Genomic DNA, 20702 nt, shown 5'->3' on the forward strand with positions numbered 1-20702 from the left:
CTCCTCTGAACAAAACTCTGTCAGCTTAGAAAGTGAATCCTAAAGTCAGGATACGGGCAAATTTTTCTTCAGTTCATACAAGCTGTGGCTGGTCTTGTCACATGATATTTAAGTTTGGTGTGGAAAAGCAGTGATTTTTTAATATGGGACCATGATTTTGTGGAATGGACAGTTTTTTGGGGGGTTGCATAATGGACATGTAGTCCTCCAAGTTGCTAAGTTCGCCGGAAAATGCTTTGCATGGAAATCAGCGTGCACCCTGTTTTAAAAGTTGCATGAGGTGTGATCGCATGGCTTGTCATAATACGCCCATTTTATTTGCCCGCCTTCCAGAGCCTTTTGTAGCAGCTTTTACAGGATTGTTTTCAAGGTTTGCATTTTGTTTCAACATGTCTCGATATTGGTAAAGGCTTCATGGTTTTTCCCTCATCCCGAACATAATATGGTGCTCCATCTAGATTTGTATTAACCACTTCGGGCCGGGGCATTTTTCAATGTTGAGGATGCTGGGCGGGCATGACTATCATTTTTTCTGTTTTCAAAATCCTTCAACAATTCATCATTCCAATTAACAGTCGTTTATAGCCGCACGGAGTAATCTTCAGGCACTACTCTAAGTTGACAGGTGACCTTCATTGACGCCCGAATATTTCAGCCAGGCCTGCAGCCTTGTAAACAGAGCCCAGACTGTGCGGTGTTATACAACTGTCTTTTGTTCACGAACCTGGCTCAGTGCACTGCTGACCTCTTTTCAATAGGGGCCAGATTAGCATTCAGCGGTGCTGTGTGGCTCATCGCTGCGGTGGTGGAGAGCTTTTGTCCCCGGTGGTAATCCGCTTGCTCTAAATACCCCAAACCCTGGTATACGGTTTCAAAATAACGCTGGATTATCACCACTTTTGAGAGTGAAAAATGCCGGTCATGCCCAGCAGCCTGGTCTTTTGTTCGGAGTACGGTCTTTTGTTACAGGGCCCTGTTTCCTTTGTCCGAGTTCGGAGACCCCGGCCACACATATAAACCATACGGCTCCGATTTCGGAGGCCCCGGCTGGTAGTGGTTAAATTTACTGTGATAGCCCAGTTGGTCCTGTTGGTGGATAGGGTAGTGTCGCTTTGGTATCATACTTGGCTTCTATACATGCAAGCTATATCATTTGCTGTCACATATGGAGTACGGCAACATTTTTTACCCCAATATCATCACAGTGCGTTTTGTTAACATGTGCCGAGCCACATAGGGTTTAAGTACATTTATTATATTGCAGTTATTTTTACTCCAACTTTGTGCAAATCTGACATACAGCTGTTGCACAGTGCCCATTTTTCCGAGACGAGTCGTCCAAATACTTTTCTCCATTGACTTGCTAGATGCCGGCTTTGAACTTAACTGACTGGCAGAACAAACTAAAGTTCATATTGAGTTGTAGCATAGCATTTGTTCCTGAAATGAATGTCTTTACATGCATGAGCAGTTAACAAAAGGACATGGAACAGCCGAGTTCTGATGGGAATCCTGCCCCTGCAACCCCCCCCCCCACTTTTTTGAAATGGTCTATCAAATAGCTATCTGTGGTGAAGACATGCACATACATGTCTGTGCCTTTGGGACACCATTTTCAGTGGACACTCCATTGGGCCGAATGGTTACACTTGATCAGGGAATGTTTCAAAATTTGAGTACTGCTCACTTTTTGGTGGAAAATAAAGCAGGATTAGATTTTAGCTCTAATTTTTGTCTTTCTACAGCTTTACCTCCTCCTCCTCTTCAGTCACTTGTTTCAAATCTGCTGCTTCTTGCCTTTGCTTTTAGCATTGGAGCATGTGCTATATCATCTTTAGCCGTAGTGCCTTTGCAGAGTAGTGCATACTATACTGCTTTACGCTTTCTTGCATCTGCACCATGTGGCTTTAAGAAGGGGTACACAGGCAGAATTTAAAACCAAATCTACAGAGGTTTAGGAAAAGACAGATTACTGTTTGTTTAAAACGGAAAAAAATCTAAACAGTCAAAAATTTTCACCTGTTTGCTGACAGTCACAACCTCAGCGTTGTGTACTTTTGTTAAGATTGGCCTATCACAATTTTTTGCTGTTAGGCACTGCTGCCCCTTCTCGATTGAGATTTCTTTACAGCTGTTTGACAATTTGTTGTATCTTCAATTATATTTATCATACTCATAAAGGTTCACAAAGGGAAGACAAAGATTTGGAAACATGGAAACCTATCAGCATGTTTGAAGTATATATAGCAGACAAGATAGGAGGGCGCTATGTGAAGGGGGTAAATTTTGAGCAAGCACAGATTTTACCCAAATCAAGTAATGCCCAGTGTTGTGCCCACCGTAATTCAAATAAAATGATTTACTTTGCTATTTTCATGAATCACTCACATCAGTGACTAATCAAGATTTGATAGGACTTAGTTTACATGGAATAGAAAGCTTTTATACTAAAAAATAGGCAGCCACCAGACAGACGCCAGAAATCAACAAACTAGTGGTTAAGTACATTTTATGTACACGTAGTATATTATATTATCAACAAGTCCTCAGAATTAAGTCCATTGCTATTATACAATGTTTATTGAATTCTGATTATTAATTTTTATATTGCTTGTGACCTGACCTGTGGATTTACTTGGACAGACAATGAGTACTTTTACATTACTTTGCTTAGCTGTGTTCAGTTTTGCATAGAAATGGATCAGAATATCTTTATAACACAAAGGTTCGTACGTTTCTGTCTAAGCGTTTGACATCCGCATCCAGCCCCCACCAACAGAAGTTCCTCGGATTGGCTACAACATCACATTCATCTGCGAGGTGTCTGAGAGAGCTGGCTACAGGAACCCATCATGGCTGGGCCCTAGCGGGCAACAGATATACCCAGCCGGACAAGGTAGGCCTACATTAGGACTGTAGCAGTAGACAGACATCTTGGGCTAGAAATTCTATTAGGTATAGTTAAATAAACTGAACTGGGTTGATGGGACTTCAGGATGGATTGTAAGACATCCATGTGGATACCCATAACCAGACATAGGTTTTAACCTCATTTAAAGAAAACATTTTAAAACATGATAAGCATCATTTTCATACCATTTGGGATTCGACCCTTTTCTTTCGATAGTAACAATTTAACACAACTTAATAAATAAATGCAGTGAAAAATGAAGTTTGTTTTAATTCCCCCTTGCAAACTGTTTGTATACTTTACCATGTCACAGTCATGGGGAAAGGTCATATTTTCAATTGGGTATACGTGTATTACATTTGGAAGTAAACTTTTTGTAGAAAATGTCATTTATACCAAGGCACACTGAAAAATATTGTACAGAGTATGTTGGATCGGAATTTCTTTGTTTCTTCCGAATCTCAAGTAGCATGTGCCTGATCGTAAAGATGCCTATCGGGATTGACTGCATTTCCCCCAGAGAAGGGGTATAAGGGGATTGGAATAAGGGGGTAAAGGAGGGAAGGGTAGAGGTAGACATTCCCCTCCCCGACAACATGTATAGGACTGTGTACATTACATATTATGGAGTTCTCTATCTTGTGAACTTCAGATTTCTTCCAGACTTTCAAGAAATATTGCTCTGTGTGCAACCTCGTTGATGAGCTCCAAACTCAATTAACTTTATCTTACTTTTTCATTGGCTTGACCTTGATCCCAGACTTTGGCAGCAGCAGTCGTGTTTTTGTCCGGGAGTTGTCGTATCTCGCATCGGAGCTCATTATCCTTGACTTGCAGCTCAGCGATGAAGGCATCTACACGTGCGCTGTTGGTCCCCTCAGCACGACCCAAGAGGTCTTTATTGAAGGTGAACATCATAGATCTTTTATTTTTACCAGCACATAGATGGACAGATAGAAATTCGGAACACATTAAATTGTGCATGGACGGTGGTCTCCAAGAAGCAAGAGCTTGTCCAGTGGAGACGCCACTTTATGAAGTTAACAAAGAACTATACTGACAAAACCTACAGAAGTTCAAGAACAACATACAGGTTGTACAGAGCTAGTAACATAAGCATCTGTTGAATGTGGAAAGCATTCACTGGAGGCATTATGATACCAGACACCATTAGAGAGTACTTGAGAGCAGGAGACCGAGACAGCCAGGGAACATGTTCACATGGCATTGGTATTTTTTGCAGTTGTTTTACTATTGGCATGCTGTCGACAAGTTTCATCTTGGGTCAAAGTGCTTCATTGCAGAACTGGGCACGATAAAACAAAACCTAAAAATGATTGCAGGACCAGTCATTTCAAGTTCTTCATTTCTATTGCACTGACAATTTGCCCAGCACTCAGCATCGTTGCCAAGGGGATAACTTGGAGGAGGCTTCTAGTGCCCTGCATGAAAAATTGTAGTCGCACCCTCCCCAATGAAAATTCAGAAAATAATGGGAATTGTATCACCCACCTCTCTTCCTCACCCCTACACTGAGAACCCTGGTTTGGCTGCTGCTAGTGTTCGGGTACCAGTTAACTGATGTGTACTATGCAAAGTACTGAACTGGCACATTCTGTGTAGGGCCTTGTCACACAAGATGAATCCCAGGGTTGTGATGCAGGGTTGATGCAGAGTTGGAAACTGGCACCGATTCACGCTTGTAAATGTTCAACTCCGTGCCAACCCTGCATCAATCCCAAGATTGACTTCAACCCAGGGATGAACTCAACCCTGCTCCAGACCCGGGTGGAGATTTCTTTATCTCAAGTCAAACATTGTCCGTGTTCATCTCCAGGTTAAACTCACCCTGATATGCTCAGTTGTCACAAAATAAAGCCAGAAAAATGTGGGATTAAAATACGGGGTTGAAAAGTCAAATTTTCAAACCAGGGCAGTCATTTTCCAAGGGTTGAGTTCTACCCGGGTTGAGAAGCTGTAGTGTAGAAAAGACCTTGTAGGGCTTACATGGTTTGAAGTCAATCTTGAGGTTGACGCCTAGAAGGCCGTTTTCAGACTACAGCCTCTCAAGCCAAGTGGATCTCAATCTTGGGGCTGAGTCCAATGGACAGCCTCAGTGAATATCAATCAACGGTTTGGACATGGTAACATGAGAAATAGGCTTGAGGAACTCAAGGAGTGTTTTGTCCTCTGATTGGTGGGTGTTGGAGATTGAGCAAGATTGGAGTGTAGTGAGAAATCTCGCACAAATACTGTAACTACCCTAACGAAGCAGTATTTTAGACATTAGGCATTTATGAAAAATTAGTCTTTAAATCTTGCCCTTTTCAAAAATCAAAGTTTTTGGCCAACGTAATACCGTCTGCATGTGCTTAACAGCATTAGATGGTAGATGTATCATTAATGCCCTCATTTCTAGTGCATATACTGCATTACACTTGCACCATTGGTTTTTTCTGCAGTGGGTTGCAGCCGGCCTTGCTTCAATGGTGGACGGTGTGTCAGCAGCACCTGTGAATGTCCAAACAACTATCGGGGAGAACAGTGTGAAATACCATGTAAGCACAAACTCAAGCCAAAGTGTGAAATGCAGGTTTCCACATATGTAGATGTTAAATCTCTTCTCAGCAGTGCATTCAGCGGCACAATAAGTATGTCAGCCAGTGGTAGATTTAGTCTGGGTTTTTATGCCGACTGTAGTGGCTGTCGCCATTTTTGTTCATGTTTCATCAGACCTTTGGTATGCTGTTGTTTAATGATCAATATCGGACCTGTAAAACCAATGCTGTCTGCATTGTATACAAGGAATGCATGAGTTGTCTTGTTGTTTGTGAATTGGTAGTCAACGTGACACTTTTTTCTCTAATTTAAAGTCGGTTTTGACATCCGGATTGTCATCCCCGAAAACCTCATGCCAATGGTTGGCGATGATGTGAGCTTCACGTGTGAAGTGGGGTATGAAAGCAGGTTCCGTAATCCAGTGTGGAGGAACAGTAGTGGACAGCGAGTCTTCACAAAAGAGCAAGGTGATTTTTATTTTTATTTTAAAATTGAAACCCAGCAGTTACTGAGTTTTCAGTACAGGAAGTGAGCAGTTTAAGCCCTGAGTATCTTAACTTTGCAACCTTTCCAAGCTTTTCAAGATTGAAGTAACCATTTTATGTGGTACCGACAATAAATGTACCAATTTATTGTATTGTCACAGTAGTAACTTTAATTGGCTTCTCTAGCACTCATTGAACTTCTTGTTAGTCCCAGGAAGTAGTGACCACATTACCGTCATTTCACCAATGAGTATACTAAGTATTAAAGCCATTAGTACCTTAAGTTTGGCACCTGAACCTAGCACCTGTGGAATTTCTTATGTGTCTCAGGAGGAAGTGAGCATCTTAGTGTGGTCATCATCAATGAGTACAGCACCCGACTGGTCATCTCGGGACTTAGCACCTCGGACTCCGGCACCTATGTCTGCACAGCTGGTCCTCTCTACAGGGACCTAACCCTCCAAATCCAAGGTACTTTAAAAAGTTGCTTGTCACACCAACAAAACAACCTTTGTCTTGGTCGAAATGAATGGTTGGCATGATGCAGTGGACTTGGAACATGTACCTTTGTCTTATTCTTTTCACATGAATTGATGAGACTTCAAGAAAAAGGTCTTTTCTTTGTTTTCAGGTCGTCCTTGTGATCCCCCTTGCTCTAACAGTGGCACGTGTGTGGATGGTTTGTGTCAGTGCCCAGACAACTATGTTGGCACCCAGTGTGAAACCTTTGGTATGTTGACCCTTATTTTAGACATTACCTCAAAGAGAAGTGGTATTTCCTAGCTGAGTGCATGTTAGCTTCCCCTTGAACAAGTTGAACTATTTGGGCTGTCTTTGCACAAATAACGTGAAGGAAATATGAAACAGATGCGCGGTGGAAAACTTCAGTGGTATATTTTATCTGAGAAGTACCATTTTTTGTAATCCAAATATACAGAGATGTACAGACAATGGTCATATATTCAGATGTATAAATTCTGTGAAAAAGTGTCATGAGAGCACTTATGCTATAATGTCTCTGGCCTCTCATAAAATACAACTGATATAAGATGTAGTGTGTCCATGTAAATTCCCAGTACTGGATCTGGTGCAATGACACACCAAACTTGAATTGGCATGGGAGCCCCGAGCGCGCCAAAGAGAAGGTGCAATTTTCTTAGCAACAGCGTTTCCTTTGGTGGGAACCGTACTTCGCAGAGTTACAAACGACTGTGAAATGCGTGCATTGCAGGTGTGTAGCTACCAACAAAAGTTAACACTCCACTCAGACGTGGATCTTTTCAACCAATGACGGGGTGCTTCTGCTCAAGGCAGATTGCTGATTACATGTACATCTCTGGTAGTCTATAAAGATGCTGAATCAACACATTTTCTCATTTATATGAAGGATTCAACTTTCTTCACACATCATTGCTGTTGGATGTTGTTAGGTTCAGCAAGGCACCAGCACAATTAGGGCAGAAGGTTACTATTAACACTTGAGGGAAAATAAAACTCCTTTCTATTGATTGTAACTGAAAACAATAACTGAACCTGTTTTTATTTTTTTATTTATTTGTGTAAAAATTTTTCAAAATAGATGGTGCAATAACTGACCTTTCAGTTCACAGGTTTATTGTAAAGACCATGAAGTTTAACATAACACTGTGTGGAATTGTATTAGATGTTTATCTGCAGAGGTTTAGAAAATGACAAATTAAACAAGATATAGAAATATTGCAAAATCTAACTCCTTAAGATCATGGTACTGACCTAGCTTTATGTCTTTAAGCATTGTTACGGAGATATGTGGCCATTTTTGGTTGATTAATATATTCTAGGGGAAAACAACCACATTCTTCCTGAGCCTACCATAAGTCCAATCCTTTCACAAGTCCAGTCACAAATCTTTTCACATAACCATTTATATTTAATGGGATGAACAGTGACAAAGAATGCTTTTAATGCAGTTTATTTGAATAGCTTGTGACTTGCTTTAAGACTGAATGACTTGTCATCGACTTGTAGAAACTTGTGGTTGACTCGAGTACAGCACTGGCTTTTTGGGGGGCCATGCAAGGACAAATTATTAATTTTTTTGTTTTAAAACTGTTTGTCCTTAGTTCCGCCATTCAACATTCGAATCCTGCCCCTCGAGAACCCGTCTCCGTCCTTCGGCGACAACCTGACCATAGACTGTGTGGTGCATCCGTCAGGGTTTTACAGGAATCCAATATGGCGTGGTCCAGATGGGAGACAGATCAACACTATGGCCCGGGGTGAGCAATGGGCATGAGACCAAACCAAATAAAGGAAACAAAAATCCATTGCCACATATACTTGTAACTGTCGCATTAAAGGAGAAAGAGAATTCAAAGTTGACAGAAGAAATTCATACCATTGATAAGCTTGGGTTAGTGAAGCAATAGGAGTGTCAAATCTAGGAGTCAGTGCAGCTCTTGGGAAACAAGGGGGTAGTGCAGTGTTTCAATTTTCCACTTTGTACATTTAGGTCTGTGACTGATAACCCAGTCAGTGAGGCCTAGTTGTCCAATGTTGACTCCAAAGTACCTAAACTCGTGTCCAGCCATTGGCAGATGATTGTGTGTAATTTGCATCTGTCCTTGCCAGGTTACTAGTGGACCAGTGGTGGCTACATAATGGCAAATCCTGGTAGTAAACTTTAGGGGTAATTAAATATCCCTCATGGGAGTCTAGTAAGCCCTGGGTAAATGTTCTTGAAACAGCCCTTGGGGATCGGTTTCATGGCCAAGTTGTACTTAACTGAGACTTTAAGGTTAGAATGTTCACAGAGAGTAGCCTTTGCCTGCCGGGGAGCATTCTGAGCATTGTGTGTGTTATTTTCTCACAGGGGGGACCATGCGGCTGCACACCGAGCAGACCAGTCCATTCAGCACCAGACTTGTGATTGAGATGGTGAGCGAAGAGGACCGGGGCAACTACCAATGCCAAGCCGGACCCTTCTCAGCCCAACTGGTGATCAACATACCAGGTGATGCATGGTGTGATATGCAGGATGCGAGTTTTCCAGCTATAGTCAGAATTACAGCTTCTTCATGCTTTGAAAATTGAGCAGCCTGTCCAGAGGATATTGTCAGGTTCTTTAAAATGCAGACGTATAATAATACAGGGCCTTAGCCTCCTCTATCCCTTTGTATTCTTGTATTTCAGTGAAAAGTACTGTAATTTTGATAAAGAGAGACAAGGCCACAGTTTTGTTTTCAGTCAGTGTTATTTGATTGTCACACTGGAGACAATTCAGTTACACCCAACTGTCAGGATGCATGGCTTATTCTTGAATCACTCAACCATGTCAATGGAAACTTGGTTGTGCATTCAATAATCTCCTGGCTGAAGAAGCTCAGTATTGAGAGATCAGTGTGTAGTGACATCTGTTCAATTTTTTTGTCTTTAATTTTTGTTTACGGTTCATTTCAGTTCAAGAGTGCATTCCACCGTGCATCAATGGCGGCCGATGTGTGAATGGCAAGTGTAGATGCCCCCCCAGTTGGACAGGCAACAGATGCCAGACGCCAGGTAAAGTCCATCAGGGTAATTGCATTTGACAAAACAAGATATTAATTGATGATCACGGCAGGTAGGATAACTCTGCCTAATAGATTCCAGCATATCACCCTAAAAGTTTTTAAGGGGCAGTTTTTATACCAGCAGCAATTTTGTTATATGCATAATATCATCTTGTTCACCATTAGCACTCTTTAGTGCAACTTTATTCCTTGTTCCTTATGAGATATGGGTTATACATGTATGGAGAGGGTTAAGATTTGATAGCTTGACAATCTGACATAAAAATACATTTAAAAACCTGAAATTTTCAGTGGAGTGTGAAATTTTGGTGTTGACGTTTACAGTGTATGTGTGATTAGCATAAGTCTGTTAAACTTTTTAGAACAAAGGAAACTGTTGAGGAATTAACTTTTCATTATTAGGATGGCAAAAAATTGTGAAGGTTGCAATGCTTTGGATTAAAAGACTTAGTATTATAAGTTTATGCCTTTTTAAACTGACTTCATACATATGTGAACTGATTAATTTTTCAATGTTAAGTCTTGCGTGCCTGATTAATTTTTCAATGTTAAGTCTTGCGTGCCAGTCTAATGTACAGTAGGCTCCAGGTCCATCGCTTGGGTACCGGGAGGGGCAGCCTTTACCCTCTCTCTAGATGAGCAGCTGCCCCCATCACGCACAAACCATAAGCATCAATATTATATATTGTTCTTGTGATACGCCCCCCTTTCAGCTGGTACTGTTTCCCCTCCCCCACTGCCGAAGGGTAGCAATGGAGCGGGTGTGCTCTGGCAGGTTTCATATTGGAACCCATTTCCCATATAGCCAGTTTCTGTCCTGGAACATCTTACACAATTGCTTTTACAATCCTGAAGCCTAGATGTAAAGCTGGTTGCCACTGCATGACTCCTCTGTGAAGCTTTCCGCACAGTGCTGCCTTACTGTGCCTCATAAAATTAACGAAACTGAAGTTTCAAAGTATTCTTCAGAAGTAGAAACATTGATTTGTTCCATTTTTATCAGCCGTTCTTGCCGAAAAGGTTGACTTCATTTATCAGCGTGTTTTTTAATTCTTGAAAGATGTTTTTAATAATGAAATAGAATAGGTATTGAGATGATGTAAGAAAACTTCTGGGTTTAATAAAGGTTTCTCCCATTGTTGGTTGGGTATTGCGTATCCAGGGATCTAACTTTTAACAGCAGTAGTGTATTGTCTTCCATTTTATGCGCTTGTTATTTTGCCTTTTGCATCTACACATTGGGTTGGCCCCCATTTTGGCTGTTTGGATTGAGACTATTGTTTGTTTTTCATTATTCAGATGTGGTTTTCCCAATCCGCATCATCCGACCCGACGAGACACCTCGCCTTGGAGGCAATTTCAGTGTACTGTGCGAGGTTCCACTTAACAGCCAGTACACCATGCCCATATGGCTGGATGCCAGCAGGCAGATGGTGCCCAAGAGTACACAAGGTAGGAAGCATATCTTGGCAGTGTCTACCACTTTTTAATTTTGGAAATGCCTCACTCATGAGGAATACTGCTTTGTTGTGTGAGGTTCAGAGCACAGTTCTACATTCGTAGCTGTGCATGAAGTGAGAAACAAACTCGTGTTGAAAGGCATGTTCTGTTTAAAGGTAACTGTGAGACTAATGCAGCAAATTTCATGCATATGTTATGTGATTTTCATGAGTGTGTAGTTGCTACAATTGCTTGGTTTAGTGCAAAACATTGTGTAGCTCCAATCGGCTGAATGAAAGCTTAGGGGCAAGTTCCCAGTATACCAGTTTTCTCTTAATACATATATGCGTCATTCACTGAGCTCACTAGCTGTTTAAGGTCAGTTTTAAAGCATCACTTTTTAGAATTTGAGCATTTTTGTTACCTCCAATTAAGATTAATGCACAGATGATAAATGATGGACTGTACCTTTAAGCAGCACCATTTAATAAATGTTGCATGTCACTATATGCCGGACACCTCACTTTGGATGAGGCTTGGTTGCAGTACAAGAGGTTTCTGTCATTGCTAGTATGCTCACCAGGCCCACATGGTTTGTTGATAACAGATAGTTTCTACCAAAGGATGCATAATTTAAAAATATTGACTGCTACAAATTGTGTAGTATAAAAACTAGCCTCCCCAGGTGATCCATGGTGAGTTGATTACCGAGCTGTCAATATTTATTTTACACCTCTTCCTCAGACTTGGCTTGATTTATAAAGTGATGACCGCTGAATTTGATCTATGTATAAAGGTGCATCTATGTGAATAAGAAATTTGTTGAAAATTTAGTAGCACTAGTGCTTCGGAGCGGGCTTGATGCATGATTGTACACAATGGTCACGTCTATAATTTTTGGCTGCTACGAGTATAGTTCTGTAGTTGCTATGGGTATAGTTCTTTTGGCCATGTACAGCAAGATAGCTAACAAGGCGAATATCATACCGGCTCTTGGCCAATGAAGATGCAGAATCGCCAGGTAAGGTGTAAAAAAACACAATAGGAAATACTCAAAGCAATTATACAATGGGCTACAAGAAATTTGAAACAAGAACTAAATGATCATAGTTGCGGGAGAAGGTTTTAGAGGTTGAGGGATCTCTGAATAATTTAGTATGAGGTTTGGATGGATGACATTCCAGTGCTTAGTAGATTGAGATGTCCATTTGTGAGGTTCCCATTCTCACGTAGCAAGAGATTTGATGTGTAAACTCAGTCAAACACAGTTTGTTTAGATGGATGTTTCGATTTGTTGCTTTGTGCAGGTCACCTGTACGCAGTTGCTGAGTCGGATCACCTAACTAGGCTCTACTTCACTAGGGTCCGGCGTTCTGACAGGGGAACGTACACCTGTGTCACTGGTCCTCTGTCGGTAGACTTCACCATTAACATTCCAGGTCTGTGCATGCTGTTGACTGAGGGAACCGTTTGTATTTGCTGGGTATTCCGTATGTACTACGTCACAAAAATAAGCCAATCATTACTTGGCCCATTATTGTTTGGTTCAATGAAACAATGACATTGTGATTTTAATTCATTTAAAAGGGTTTATCAGAAGGGGATGTTACATATTGTGTACATTTGCCTGCAGTGGGGATTGTTGAAAAATTGCTCACCTAACTGTGGACCAGACTGAATTTGTTGCCCAAACTTTTAATATGTGGACTAAAAACAAGACAAGTTCACATAACCTGGGGCTTGAAGAATTTTTTGTAGACTTCCACAGATACTTGAGCTGGTTTCCCCATTCATGAAATATAGTAGTTATAGAGCATTTTGGGGTTAGGATTATCAGTTGTATATTGAAGAGGAGCAGTCAAGGAAATTATCATTAAAAGTCTGGCTAGAAGGAACAGTTAGTTTTTCATTGAGGATTTTTTTTTTGTAAACTTACACATGAAACAAACGTGTTTAACTTGATTATGCCTGAAAAATTTCCATTTTCAAGGACCGCAATTTCATATAAAATTTCCTTCTTGTGGGTAACAGCTTTTCGTTGTTGAATAACAATTAGAAAATAAGGGAGTATGTTACTGTTATTCTTATACCAGGTGGCGACATTGACTGCATTTCACCTTGCCTCAATGGCGGAAGTTGCATCAATCAGCAGTGTGTGTGTCCACAGGACTACACCGGAGACCAGTGCCAGACCAAAGGTAAATGCAAAACTTGTATCAGTGTTTATATCATATATTTTTAGTGTGCTTATGTATGTTAATTTCGTCTGGACATAGAACTTTTTAACAAGATTCTGGGAACCCCCCTGCCAGAAGAGCCTGGCTCAACACTGTTTTGAAATGAACTGTGATTACAGTATTTCTTTTTCTTCGTGCATCAGTTGTTTCTTGATTTGTGATGGACTTGACTGACACATGCGTTAGTGACTTAAGTTGCTTCAGTTTCCTTTTTTTATCTGTTCTGTCTGTCTTCAGAGGATGTACTCGTCATCATTCCTGACACCCTTACTCCTCGTATTGGCCAAGACATCAGCTTCCTCTGTGAGATCCCGGCCGAGCGACCCTTCCGGAATCCCACCTGGCTGAGCCCGGACAACATCATCATCGATTCCTACATGCCGGGTGAGTTTTTCTCTCTTTCCCCACACATTTCCATGATCATGACCCCATAATGACCCTTTGGTGCATTTAAAGGGAGAAATGGGGAGGGTCGGGGGGGGGGGTCAAGGGTGGATCTTGAATCCTTTCATGGGGGGAGCAACTCCCTGTTGATTCATCTTTGAGCCACCAATCTGTCTCAAGTGGAACCATGAGAAGCCACAGTTGTTAAGAGACCTCCTCCACAGATCCTTCACACTTTATATTGACACTTTTTTCATTTCAACTGACAGTCCAACAACCAGTGTTGTTGTTGAGACCTAAGACTGCCTTAAGATCAACAACACAGGACCTTCTATCTGAATTCAAGTCACTAGCTGTGCACTCCAACTGCAACAAAAAATTCCTTCGTCATTGCTCACCCTGCGAAGGCGCCTTTCCATACACGCGTCACCACTTATGCCAAGCGCTGCGCATCCCTCAAAATCGCTCCCGGGGCAAACTTGATGGCCGAATGTAATGCACACATGGAGTTGATTTTGCCGCCATTATTGAAGTAAAGCACATGAGTGCATCTTTCACACAATGCATCGGAAAACGTACATGTGGAAAGGTACCTTATGTTGTGAAAGGTCTCTTGAATTTTCTTGACAACGTCACTACCGACAGCAGTTCCATCTCTGCCGCATGAAGTATTAAATCATTTTGCTTTAGGTCGCAATGAGCATATGTTTGTTGCTGTGGAGTCACCCCGATCAACCAGACTGTACATCCGAGGACTGACACCCAGTGACTCAGGGCAATACACATGCAGTGCCGGCCCACACTCCTCAAAATTCAACATTGTTGTTACTGGTAAGTATTGAATCCAGAAACAGTTGGGACTCCAAACACTGTTTACATGAATCCAAGTGCTTATGTCAATGATGTTGAGTTCCAGGAAATAGACTGGCATCTGTCTGGTCTATCAGGTACCTTGTCTCTATTGCCACTCATTGTCTCCATGTTTATGCTGCAAGTATGTTGAACGACCAAATGTTCTTACTCCCTCAAACCCTCTGTTTGCTAAACCAGGAACTGTTGCCTAAAGATTAAATGTATGTTATTGAAAGCTAGGAATTTATTTGATGGTGCTTGGTGTGGGTGGCAAGTGTGTGAGGCACTCTCCTCTCACCTTTGTGGCCCAGGTTCGATTCCCTGGCTATGGCTTTGTGTGAGAATAGTTGCTCGATAATTCCCTGCTGTGCTTTCAGTGGTTTTCTTCTGGGGCCTCAGAATTCTTTCCCTTCTTCAAAATCAACACTCTCAATCACTAATGGTATTATGCAAATGGGGGTCATGTAGTAATTGCCAAGGACAGTTTTCATCCTCTTCTGTGCTTTTGAAATGCCAAAGAGTGACAATTCATTCTATTCAGGTGAAAATTCACTCTCTTGAAAACTGGAACAAAAAATAAATCCAAGTGATTAGATTTCACTTGAGCTTACACAATGGAAGTGGTTCTTTTTCAGTCTAAATTCAAAGCAATTTTCACGCTAAATAGTCAAGCCCACAGTTTCAAATGTTTTGAATTGAAGGAGTAATTGTTTCCGACCCCCCTAAAATAAAACTCCAGAAGGGATTTGATTTCAATAAAGCTTACACGATGGAAGTGGTTCTTTTTAAATCTATATTCAGAGGAATTTTTGCTCAAAATAGTGAAGTCCATAGTTTTAAATATTTTGAAGTAAAAAGAGTAATTGTTCCCGATCCTCCAAAATTATAAACTCTGGAAGCAATTAGATTTCACTTGAGCTTACACGTTGGAAACGGTTCATTTTCAATCTGAATTCAGAGCGATTTTCACTCTTAATTGTCAAGTCAGCAGTTTTAAATGTTTTGAAGTAAAAGAGTAATTCTTCCCGATCCCCAAGAAAACTCTGGAAGCAAGGCATGAAATAGGACCCAGACTGCAAGGTGAAATAACTTGTCATGTATATTGCTTTTTACTACTTCTCAATGTTGGTAACGTAAAAATGCTTAACACATTTTTTTTTAAATTTGTAATGAATTTAGTTCCGCAATGTGAGAACGAATGCTTGAACGGAGGCCAATGTGTCCTTGGTCAGTGCCAGTGTTTAGATGGTTTCACTGGTGAACAGTGCGAGACAAATGGTAAGTTAGACATTGTGCCCTACTTGGTTTCCTTTCATTATAGTCCGCCAAACACCACCTAACCACTTCACAAGGAGGTATACACAGGCAGATACACGTACCTCAACACACCCACCTCCATGATCAGATGTTATTTAGCAAGACAATTCCACAAGTTTTGGAATTTTCAGCATTCATTTCAGCATTGTTTGGCTGATTGGCATCCAAAATAATTAAGAACAACCAAAACTTTATCAAAAGACCTATTTATATATGTTTCACCCTGAAATAGGGGAGATTTAATTGAATTTGGAAATGGACCAGGTGGATATAGACTGTGTTACTCATAATAAAAAGCAAATGCGCCAGCTTTGCATATGTAACTCCACACATGCTGTGCATACAAGCTTCAAAGAGCGCAGGATGTGGAATTTAGTGCAATATGTGGCATACCATGCAGACCATGCAGTAAAGGGTGATACCACACTGTCTTTGCTATGGATTGACCGATCGGGATTCACAGTGTGAGTTTGCTTGAAGATGATTCTCAGCATGCAGTGCAGTCAGTGTATGGGCAGTTGTTACATAGCTTTTCCTTTTCATCAGTTCCAGATAACAGGATGCGTATTGTGGGTCCAGATGTCCTCTTTCCTGTCGTGGGCCAGAATCTAGAGTTCCTCTGTGAGGTCCCCCCGACCAGTGAGTTCCAGATGCCCGTATGGCTGGACAAGAATGGCGAGATTATTCCCAAGGCAACGGAAGGTGGGAAATACTGTCCAAGGATGAAATTTGTCAGGATTTTTCCTGATGTTAGGATTTGTTATTATCAGGATTTTCCTGATCTCATGTTATTTCAAGCAATTTCTTTTATAATCTGGAAAAGCCTGAGTTTACCATAAAGGTGTTTTGGGTATAAAAGTTGATAAAAAATATAAGGCATGGATATTTTAAAGGTTGCCTTAAAGCAGACACAAATGTATACCATAGACCCTATGCTGCTGGGGGCCCGCAAAACCATTAGTGATTATTTCATGGATATTTCATTGTTGTCCAATTTTACCCCTGGCTGTCATCTGTAAACTCACTTGTTCAGTGACCCTATGTATTGGTCTTTGAGTTAAACAGTCATTTCACAAGTGGGGGGAGCCAGTTGTGAGACCGTCAAGACCTCCCAGATGCGTGTGTTTTGGGAGTAGGAGACAAGCCCCTCAATCGCAAAAGTGTGGGGTCACTGCTCCCCACTTCTGCTGCCAGTGTTTTCCAGTTATGGGGATGTTCAAGTAACTAATATCCTGTCCTCTTGATGGGAATAACTTATGACTTTGAGGTATACAGAGTTTCTGGTAGTCCAATTTTGAGCTGATGAGAGTTTGCTCTATTTGTGGAAATGTAAACTTTCTGGATTTTTTTTCTTTTTTAAGGCCACCTGTATGCAGTGGCTGAAAATGACCACTCCACCCGCCTTGTCTTCAGTGGTCTACTTCTAGAAGATTCTGGTTCCTATCGATGTGTCACTGGTACTCTATCATCGAGGATAAATCTGCAAGTCACTGGTAAGTACAGACTCCGGCCTCAACAGTTTCTGTGTCCTTCACGCTACGTACAAACTTTTTATATTTTGTTTTATTGAAATTTTTTGAAGGCATGATAATTCACTATTTTGAAAACAACTTTCAGAAAAGTTTCTCCATTCACTTATTGCCATGAACTTACTCAGCATTGAATTGCCTAAGAAAATGAAACGTAGGACAGCAACATATCAAAAAAATTAGGGAAAATTTTGAGGTTTTCTACCTGGAAATATATCATAGTTTTGCTCATGGCAAGTGGCATTATTATCAACATAAAAAAGGCATTTGTCACTTTTTTTAAAATAGAAAAACATAAATTCAAGGTAATGTTAATTGAATTGTAAAGGGTAACTTCAGCTTTTAAAGGTTTTGTAAAAAATGTGCATTACATAAAGCCTGTGTTATTTGTAAAGTTATTTCCAAAATGCGATCAGTGGCATTTTGGTACATTCAGAATCCTGCTGTCTCAGTTTCCTACAGTCAGTTTGAAAGCTTAATGAGTCAGTCCAGATAAAGTTGAAGTTTAGGGGCACCTACACTCATTGATCTTTACTGTTTTGTGAAAATATTGCACTTTTTTCAAATGTGTATATCGCATTTTGGAAATAAACCCTTCATGTGTGCTTTACGTTCAGGTCTGGACCGTTGGATTGTCGTCTCCCCAAATAAAGTCCCCACTGTGCCAAGCATCGGTGATAACCTGAGGATCATATGCGAGGTGGCGGAAGACAGTCCGTACACCAACCCCAAGTGGCTTGGACCAGACAATGAAGAAGTGCGTCCCCTGGGATCTAGTGAGTGGTATACCTCTGAGCATTATACACCTAGTGTAGACATTCCATTGTTTTCATTTACTTACAGAACTTTGATGAAAATACTACTTTAAACTGTGAATGTTATTTTATGCTTGATTTTTGTTGATACCTTCCTTGAGCAATCTGCTGCCTTTGGCACAGTTAGCACAAACCCCAAAATATCTCCAAATTTCTTCAAATTCAGCGAGTTGAAAACATTGTGTGGATCTGGGCAAATCCATGCAATTACTAAGATGTTGTGTTTCGACACCTTGTTCTTGGCCCTTGCCACAAGACATGGGCCTTAACCGGCAATAATTCAGTGCCTGTGGAAGTCATTTTGTAATTGCACAATGACGTCATTTTTTAAATCCCATGTAATCCTGTCAAGGCCTATATAAAGCATGGGTCAACCTCACTGCCCTGTTTTGACTCAAAAGAAAGAGAAAACAGTTAAAGAACAATTACAGTAAATAAATTTCAAAGATGACACTATACTGTGAGTATGTTTAGAAAAGTAATTGTATCAGTAACAATGCAATACATAATCTAGGTGTCGTCAGGTGTGTCTGCAACAAGGGAACTTGAGAATTTGACGTTCCTGTCACTCACCCCACCCCTCAAGAAATTCCTGCTTCGCCCCCAGAAAGAGGGATCTGGAGTCAAGACCCAAAAGCCCCATAAACAGGGCATCACTTGAGTCTTTTCCAAGCTAGACTAGTCCCCAGTTCTTTTCCATAATCCAATCACAACTACCACATTGAAAATTGGGAAGAACCACTGTTGCCACAGTTCATTTGAGCCTCTTGTAGCTTGGATGAAGACTGGCTGACTTTTGATGGACTCTTGAAGACTTTCTTGGACAATGTGATGTACTCAATTATATCCCTTATCAGCCGCATGTACAAGCTCAATATCCCAACAGTGGTGTAACAATTTTCAACGGGGGGGGGGGACAGTTGTGAGACTGTCAGGCATCAGCCATTAACAGATTGATTTATTAAGCCCGCCCTGTTACAGGACCTGCCAGGAATGAGGAGGCCAGATTCCCCCCTCTTTTGCTGCCAGTGCACACCTTCTTGGATATTTCTATGTTTTGTTCACATTACCCCAAGATGTCCACACATATGTACAATACATTGACCCCACAGCACGTACACCATTCCGAGGTAACTAAGTGCTTTTTTTTTTTTTAGTTGGTGTTGGCCGAATCGGAGTTCAGAATGTTACTGCTACATCAGCCACTCTGGTCATCGACGGCTTGCAAGCAGAGGATGCTGGGACGTATACCTGCGTGACTGGTCCCCTGCAGTACATCTACAGGGTGTCTCCAACATGTGAGTAGCGCGTAATGTGGCGGTATAGGAGGATGGAAGTCATGGGAAATTTGCATTGTAATCAGAGTGATCTTGTTTTTATTGAGAAGAAAAGCTTAATTAGTATACATTTAGCTCATGGACACCTGTACGGCATTATGATTATTGCCTTATGAATCCATAAGACCGTGCAGTAATGGAGTGGTGCATGGTAGTGTAAGGTGTAACAGTCTGGGTGGTTTGGAGTACTACTGAACTAATGAGTTTATTTGCCTTGACTTCTTATGAGTATTTTTGGAACCACAGGATATGTTTAGCAGGGCAAAAAATCTAAAAACTTAATTAACATTTCCCCGGCGAAAATCCGTTCTTGGAAATAGGATACCAAGACAAGATATAGAGGGTTTGCATGGCTTCCATATTGCAGGCCAGTGCTTTTGTTCCACAGGGTACATGTATACACAAAGGAGGTTTCCCTGTGGATCAAAACAACTGCTCTGCAAGATGGCTGCCTCACAAAACCTCTATAAAGTTTTACCATACAGATGCTGACCCTTGGCGGTCATTTGTTCAGGATTTGCGTAACATCTATTAGTTCTTGTTGCTTTTCAAAACTGTCACGGAGTGACATTTTTTATGTCTGGCCGCGGCCCACAGCTGCTTGAGGGCTCCAGTCATGTTCAACTTCCATACACCAGATTAAGCCTCTTTGCATGTACTCAAACTCATTGGGAAGCACCAAAGCATGAGAATGAGTATCCAGTTTGTAAGTTTGACATCACTTCACTTTAAACCGTGCCCAATGCACACCAAAGTACATGCCACAGAACCGGAAGTTAACACGCAACTTGTGTGTTCATCCAATGGAAACTTGCAAACAGTGGTGGGTGTGTATATATGATGAAGTCACTTCAAACCGGATAGACATTTTAGGGCCCTACAGGCAGAATTTTGCTGGAACTCATTTAGCCTGTGAATCGCATGTTTTGAATCTAAATCACTGAATCTTTAATCTGTTGCAGTGGATTGCAGTGCCAATCCCTGCCGCAATGACGCAGACTGCCAAGACGGCAAGTGTGTCTGTCAGTTTGGTTTCACCGGCTTCCTCTGTGAATCTTTGGGTAAGATACAGAATGTTTAACTTTTCAAACTGAAAAGAGTGGAGATGAGGTTGGAATCCTTGGCTGTGTACATTGTCACCAAAGGAACCTGAAACCTGACCCCAGGTGGTGCCTTCCAGAACCCTTGTACAGGAAAACTTGTGCAAAATTAGGAAAACATGCAGTTTCTTTTTGTTTATGTGCATTGTTAAAAAATCACCATCAAGAAAGTCTCTGTAACTTATGTC

At 41.2% G+C, this 20702-nt stretch overlaps 1 protein-coding gene across 4 annotated transcripts in view; it reads left to right on the top strand.

Moving 5' to 3' along the window:
• The window catches only part of LOC110982993 (uncharacterized), a 279431-nt gene that overhangs the window by 165774 nt on the left and 92955 nt on the right, over positions 1-20702 (top strand). For all 4 annotated transcript variants that reach the window (XM_087142717.1, XM_087142720.1, XM_087142719.1 and 1 more), the window contains 20 exons: positions 2747-2896; positions 3672-3818; positions 5374-5469; positions 5785-5937; positions 6286-6426; positions 6587-6685; positions 8058-8213; positions 8807-8947; positions 9394-9492; positions 10803-10955; positions 12251-12382; positions 13037-13141; positions 13418-13564; positions 14255-14395; positions 15596-15694; positions 16280-16435; positions 17095-17226; positions 17880-18038; positions 19235-19375; positions 20377-20475. In XM_087142717.1, coding sequence (XP_086998843.1) covers positions 2747-2896; positions 3672-3818; positions 5374-5469; positions 5785-5937; positions 6286-6426; positions 6587-6685; positions 8058-8213; positions 8807-8947; positions 9394-9492; positions 10803-10955; positions 12251-12382; positions 13037-13141; positions 13418-13564; positions 14255-14395; positions 15596-15694; positions 16280-16435; positions 17095-17226; positions 17880-18038; positions 19235-19375; positions 20377-20475 — 2646 coding nt within the window. The remainder of the gene's footprint in view (positions 1-2746; positions 2897-3671; positions 3819-5373; positions 5470-5784; positions 5938-6285; positions 6427-6586; positions 6686-8057; positions 8214-8806; positions 8948-9393; positions 9493-10802; positions 10956-12250; positions 12383-13036; positions 13142-13417; positions 13565-14254; positions 14396-15595; positions 15695-16279; positions 16436-17094; positions 17227-17879; positions 18039-19234; positions 19376-20376; positions 20476-20702) is intronic.

The sequence above is a fragment of the Acanthaster planci genome, linkage group LG10 (assembly GCF_054643075.1).
Source record: "Acanthaster planci isolate LZ-2023a linkage group LG10, COTS_SCS, whole genome shotgun sequence".
Lineage (NCBI taxonomy): Eukaryota > Metazoa > Echinodermata > Asteroidea > Valvatida > Acanthasteridae > Acanthaster > Acanthaster planci.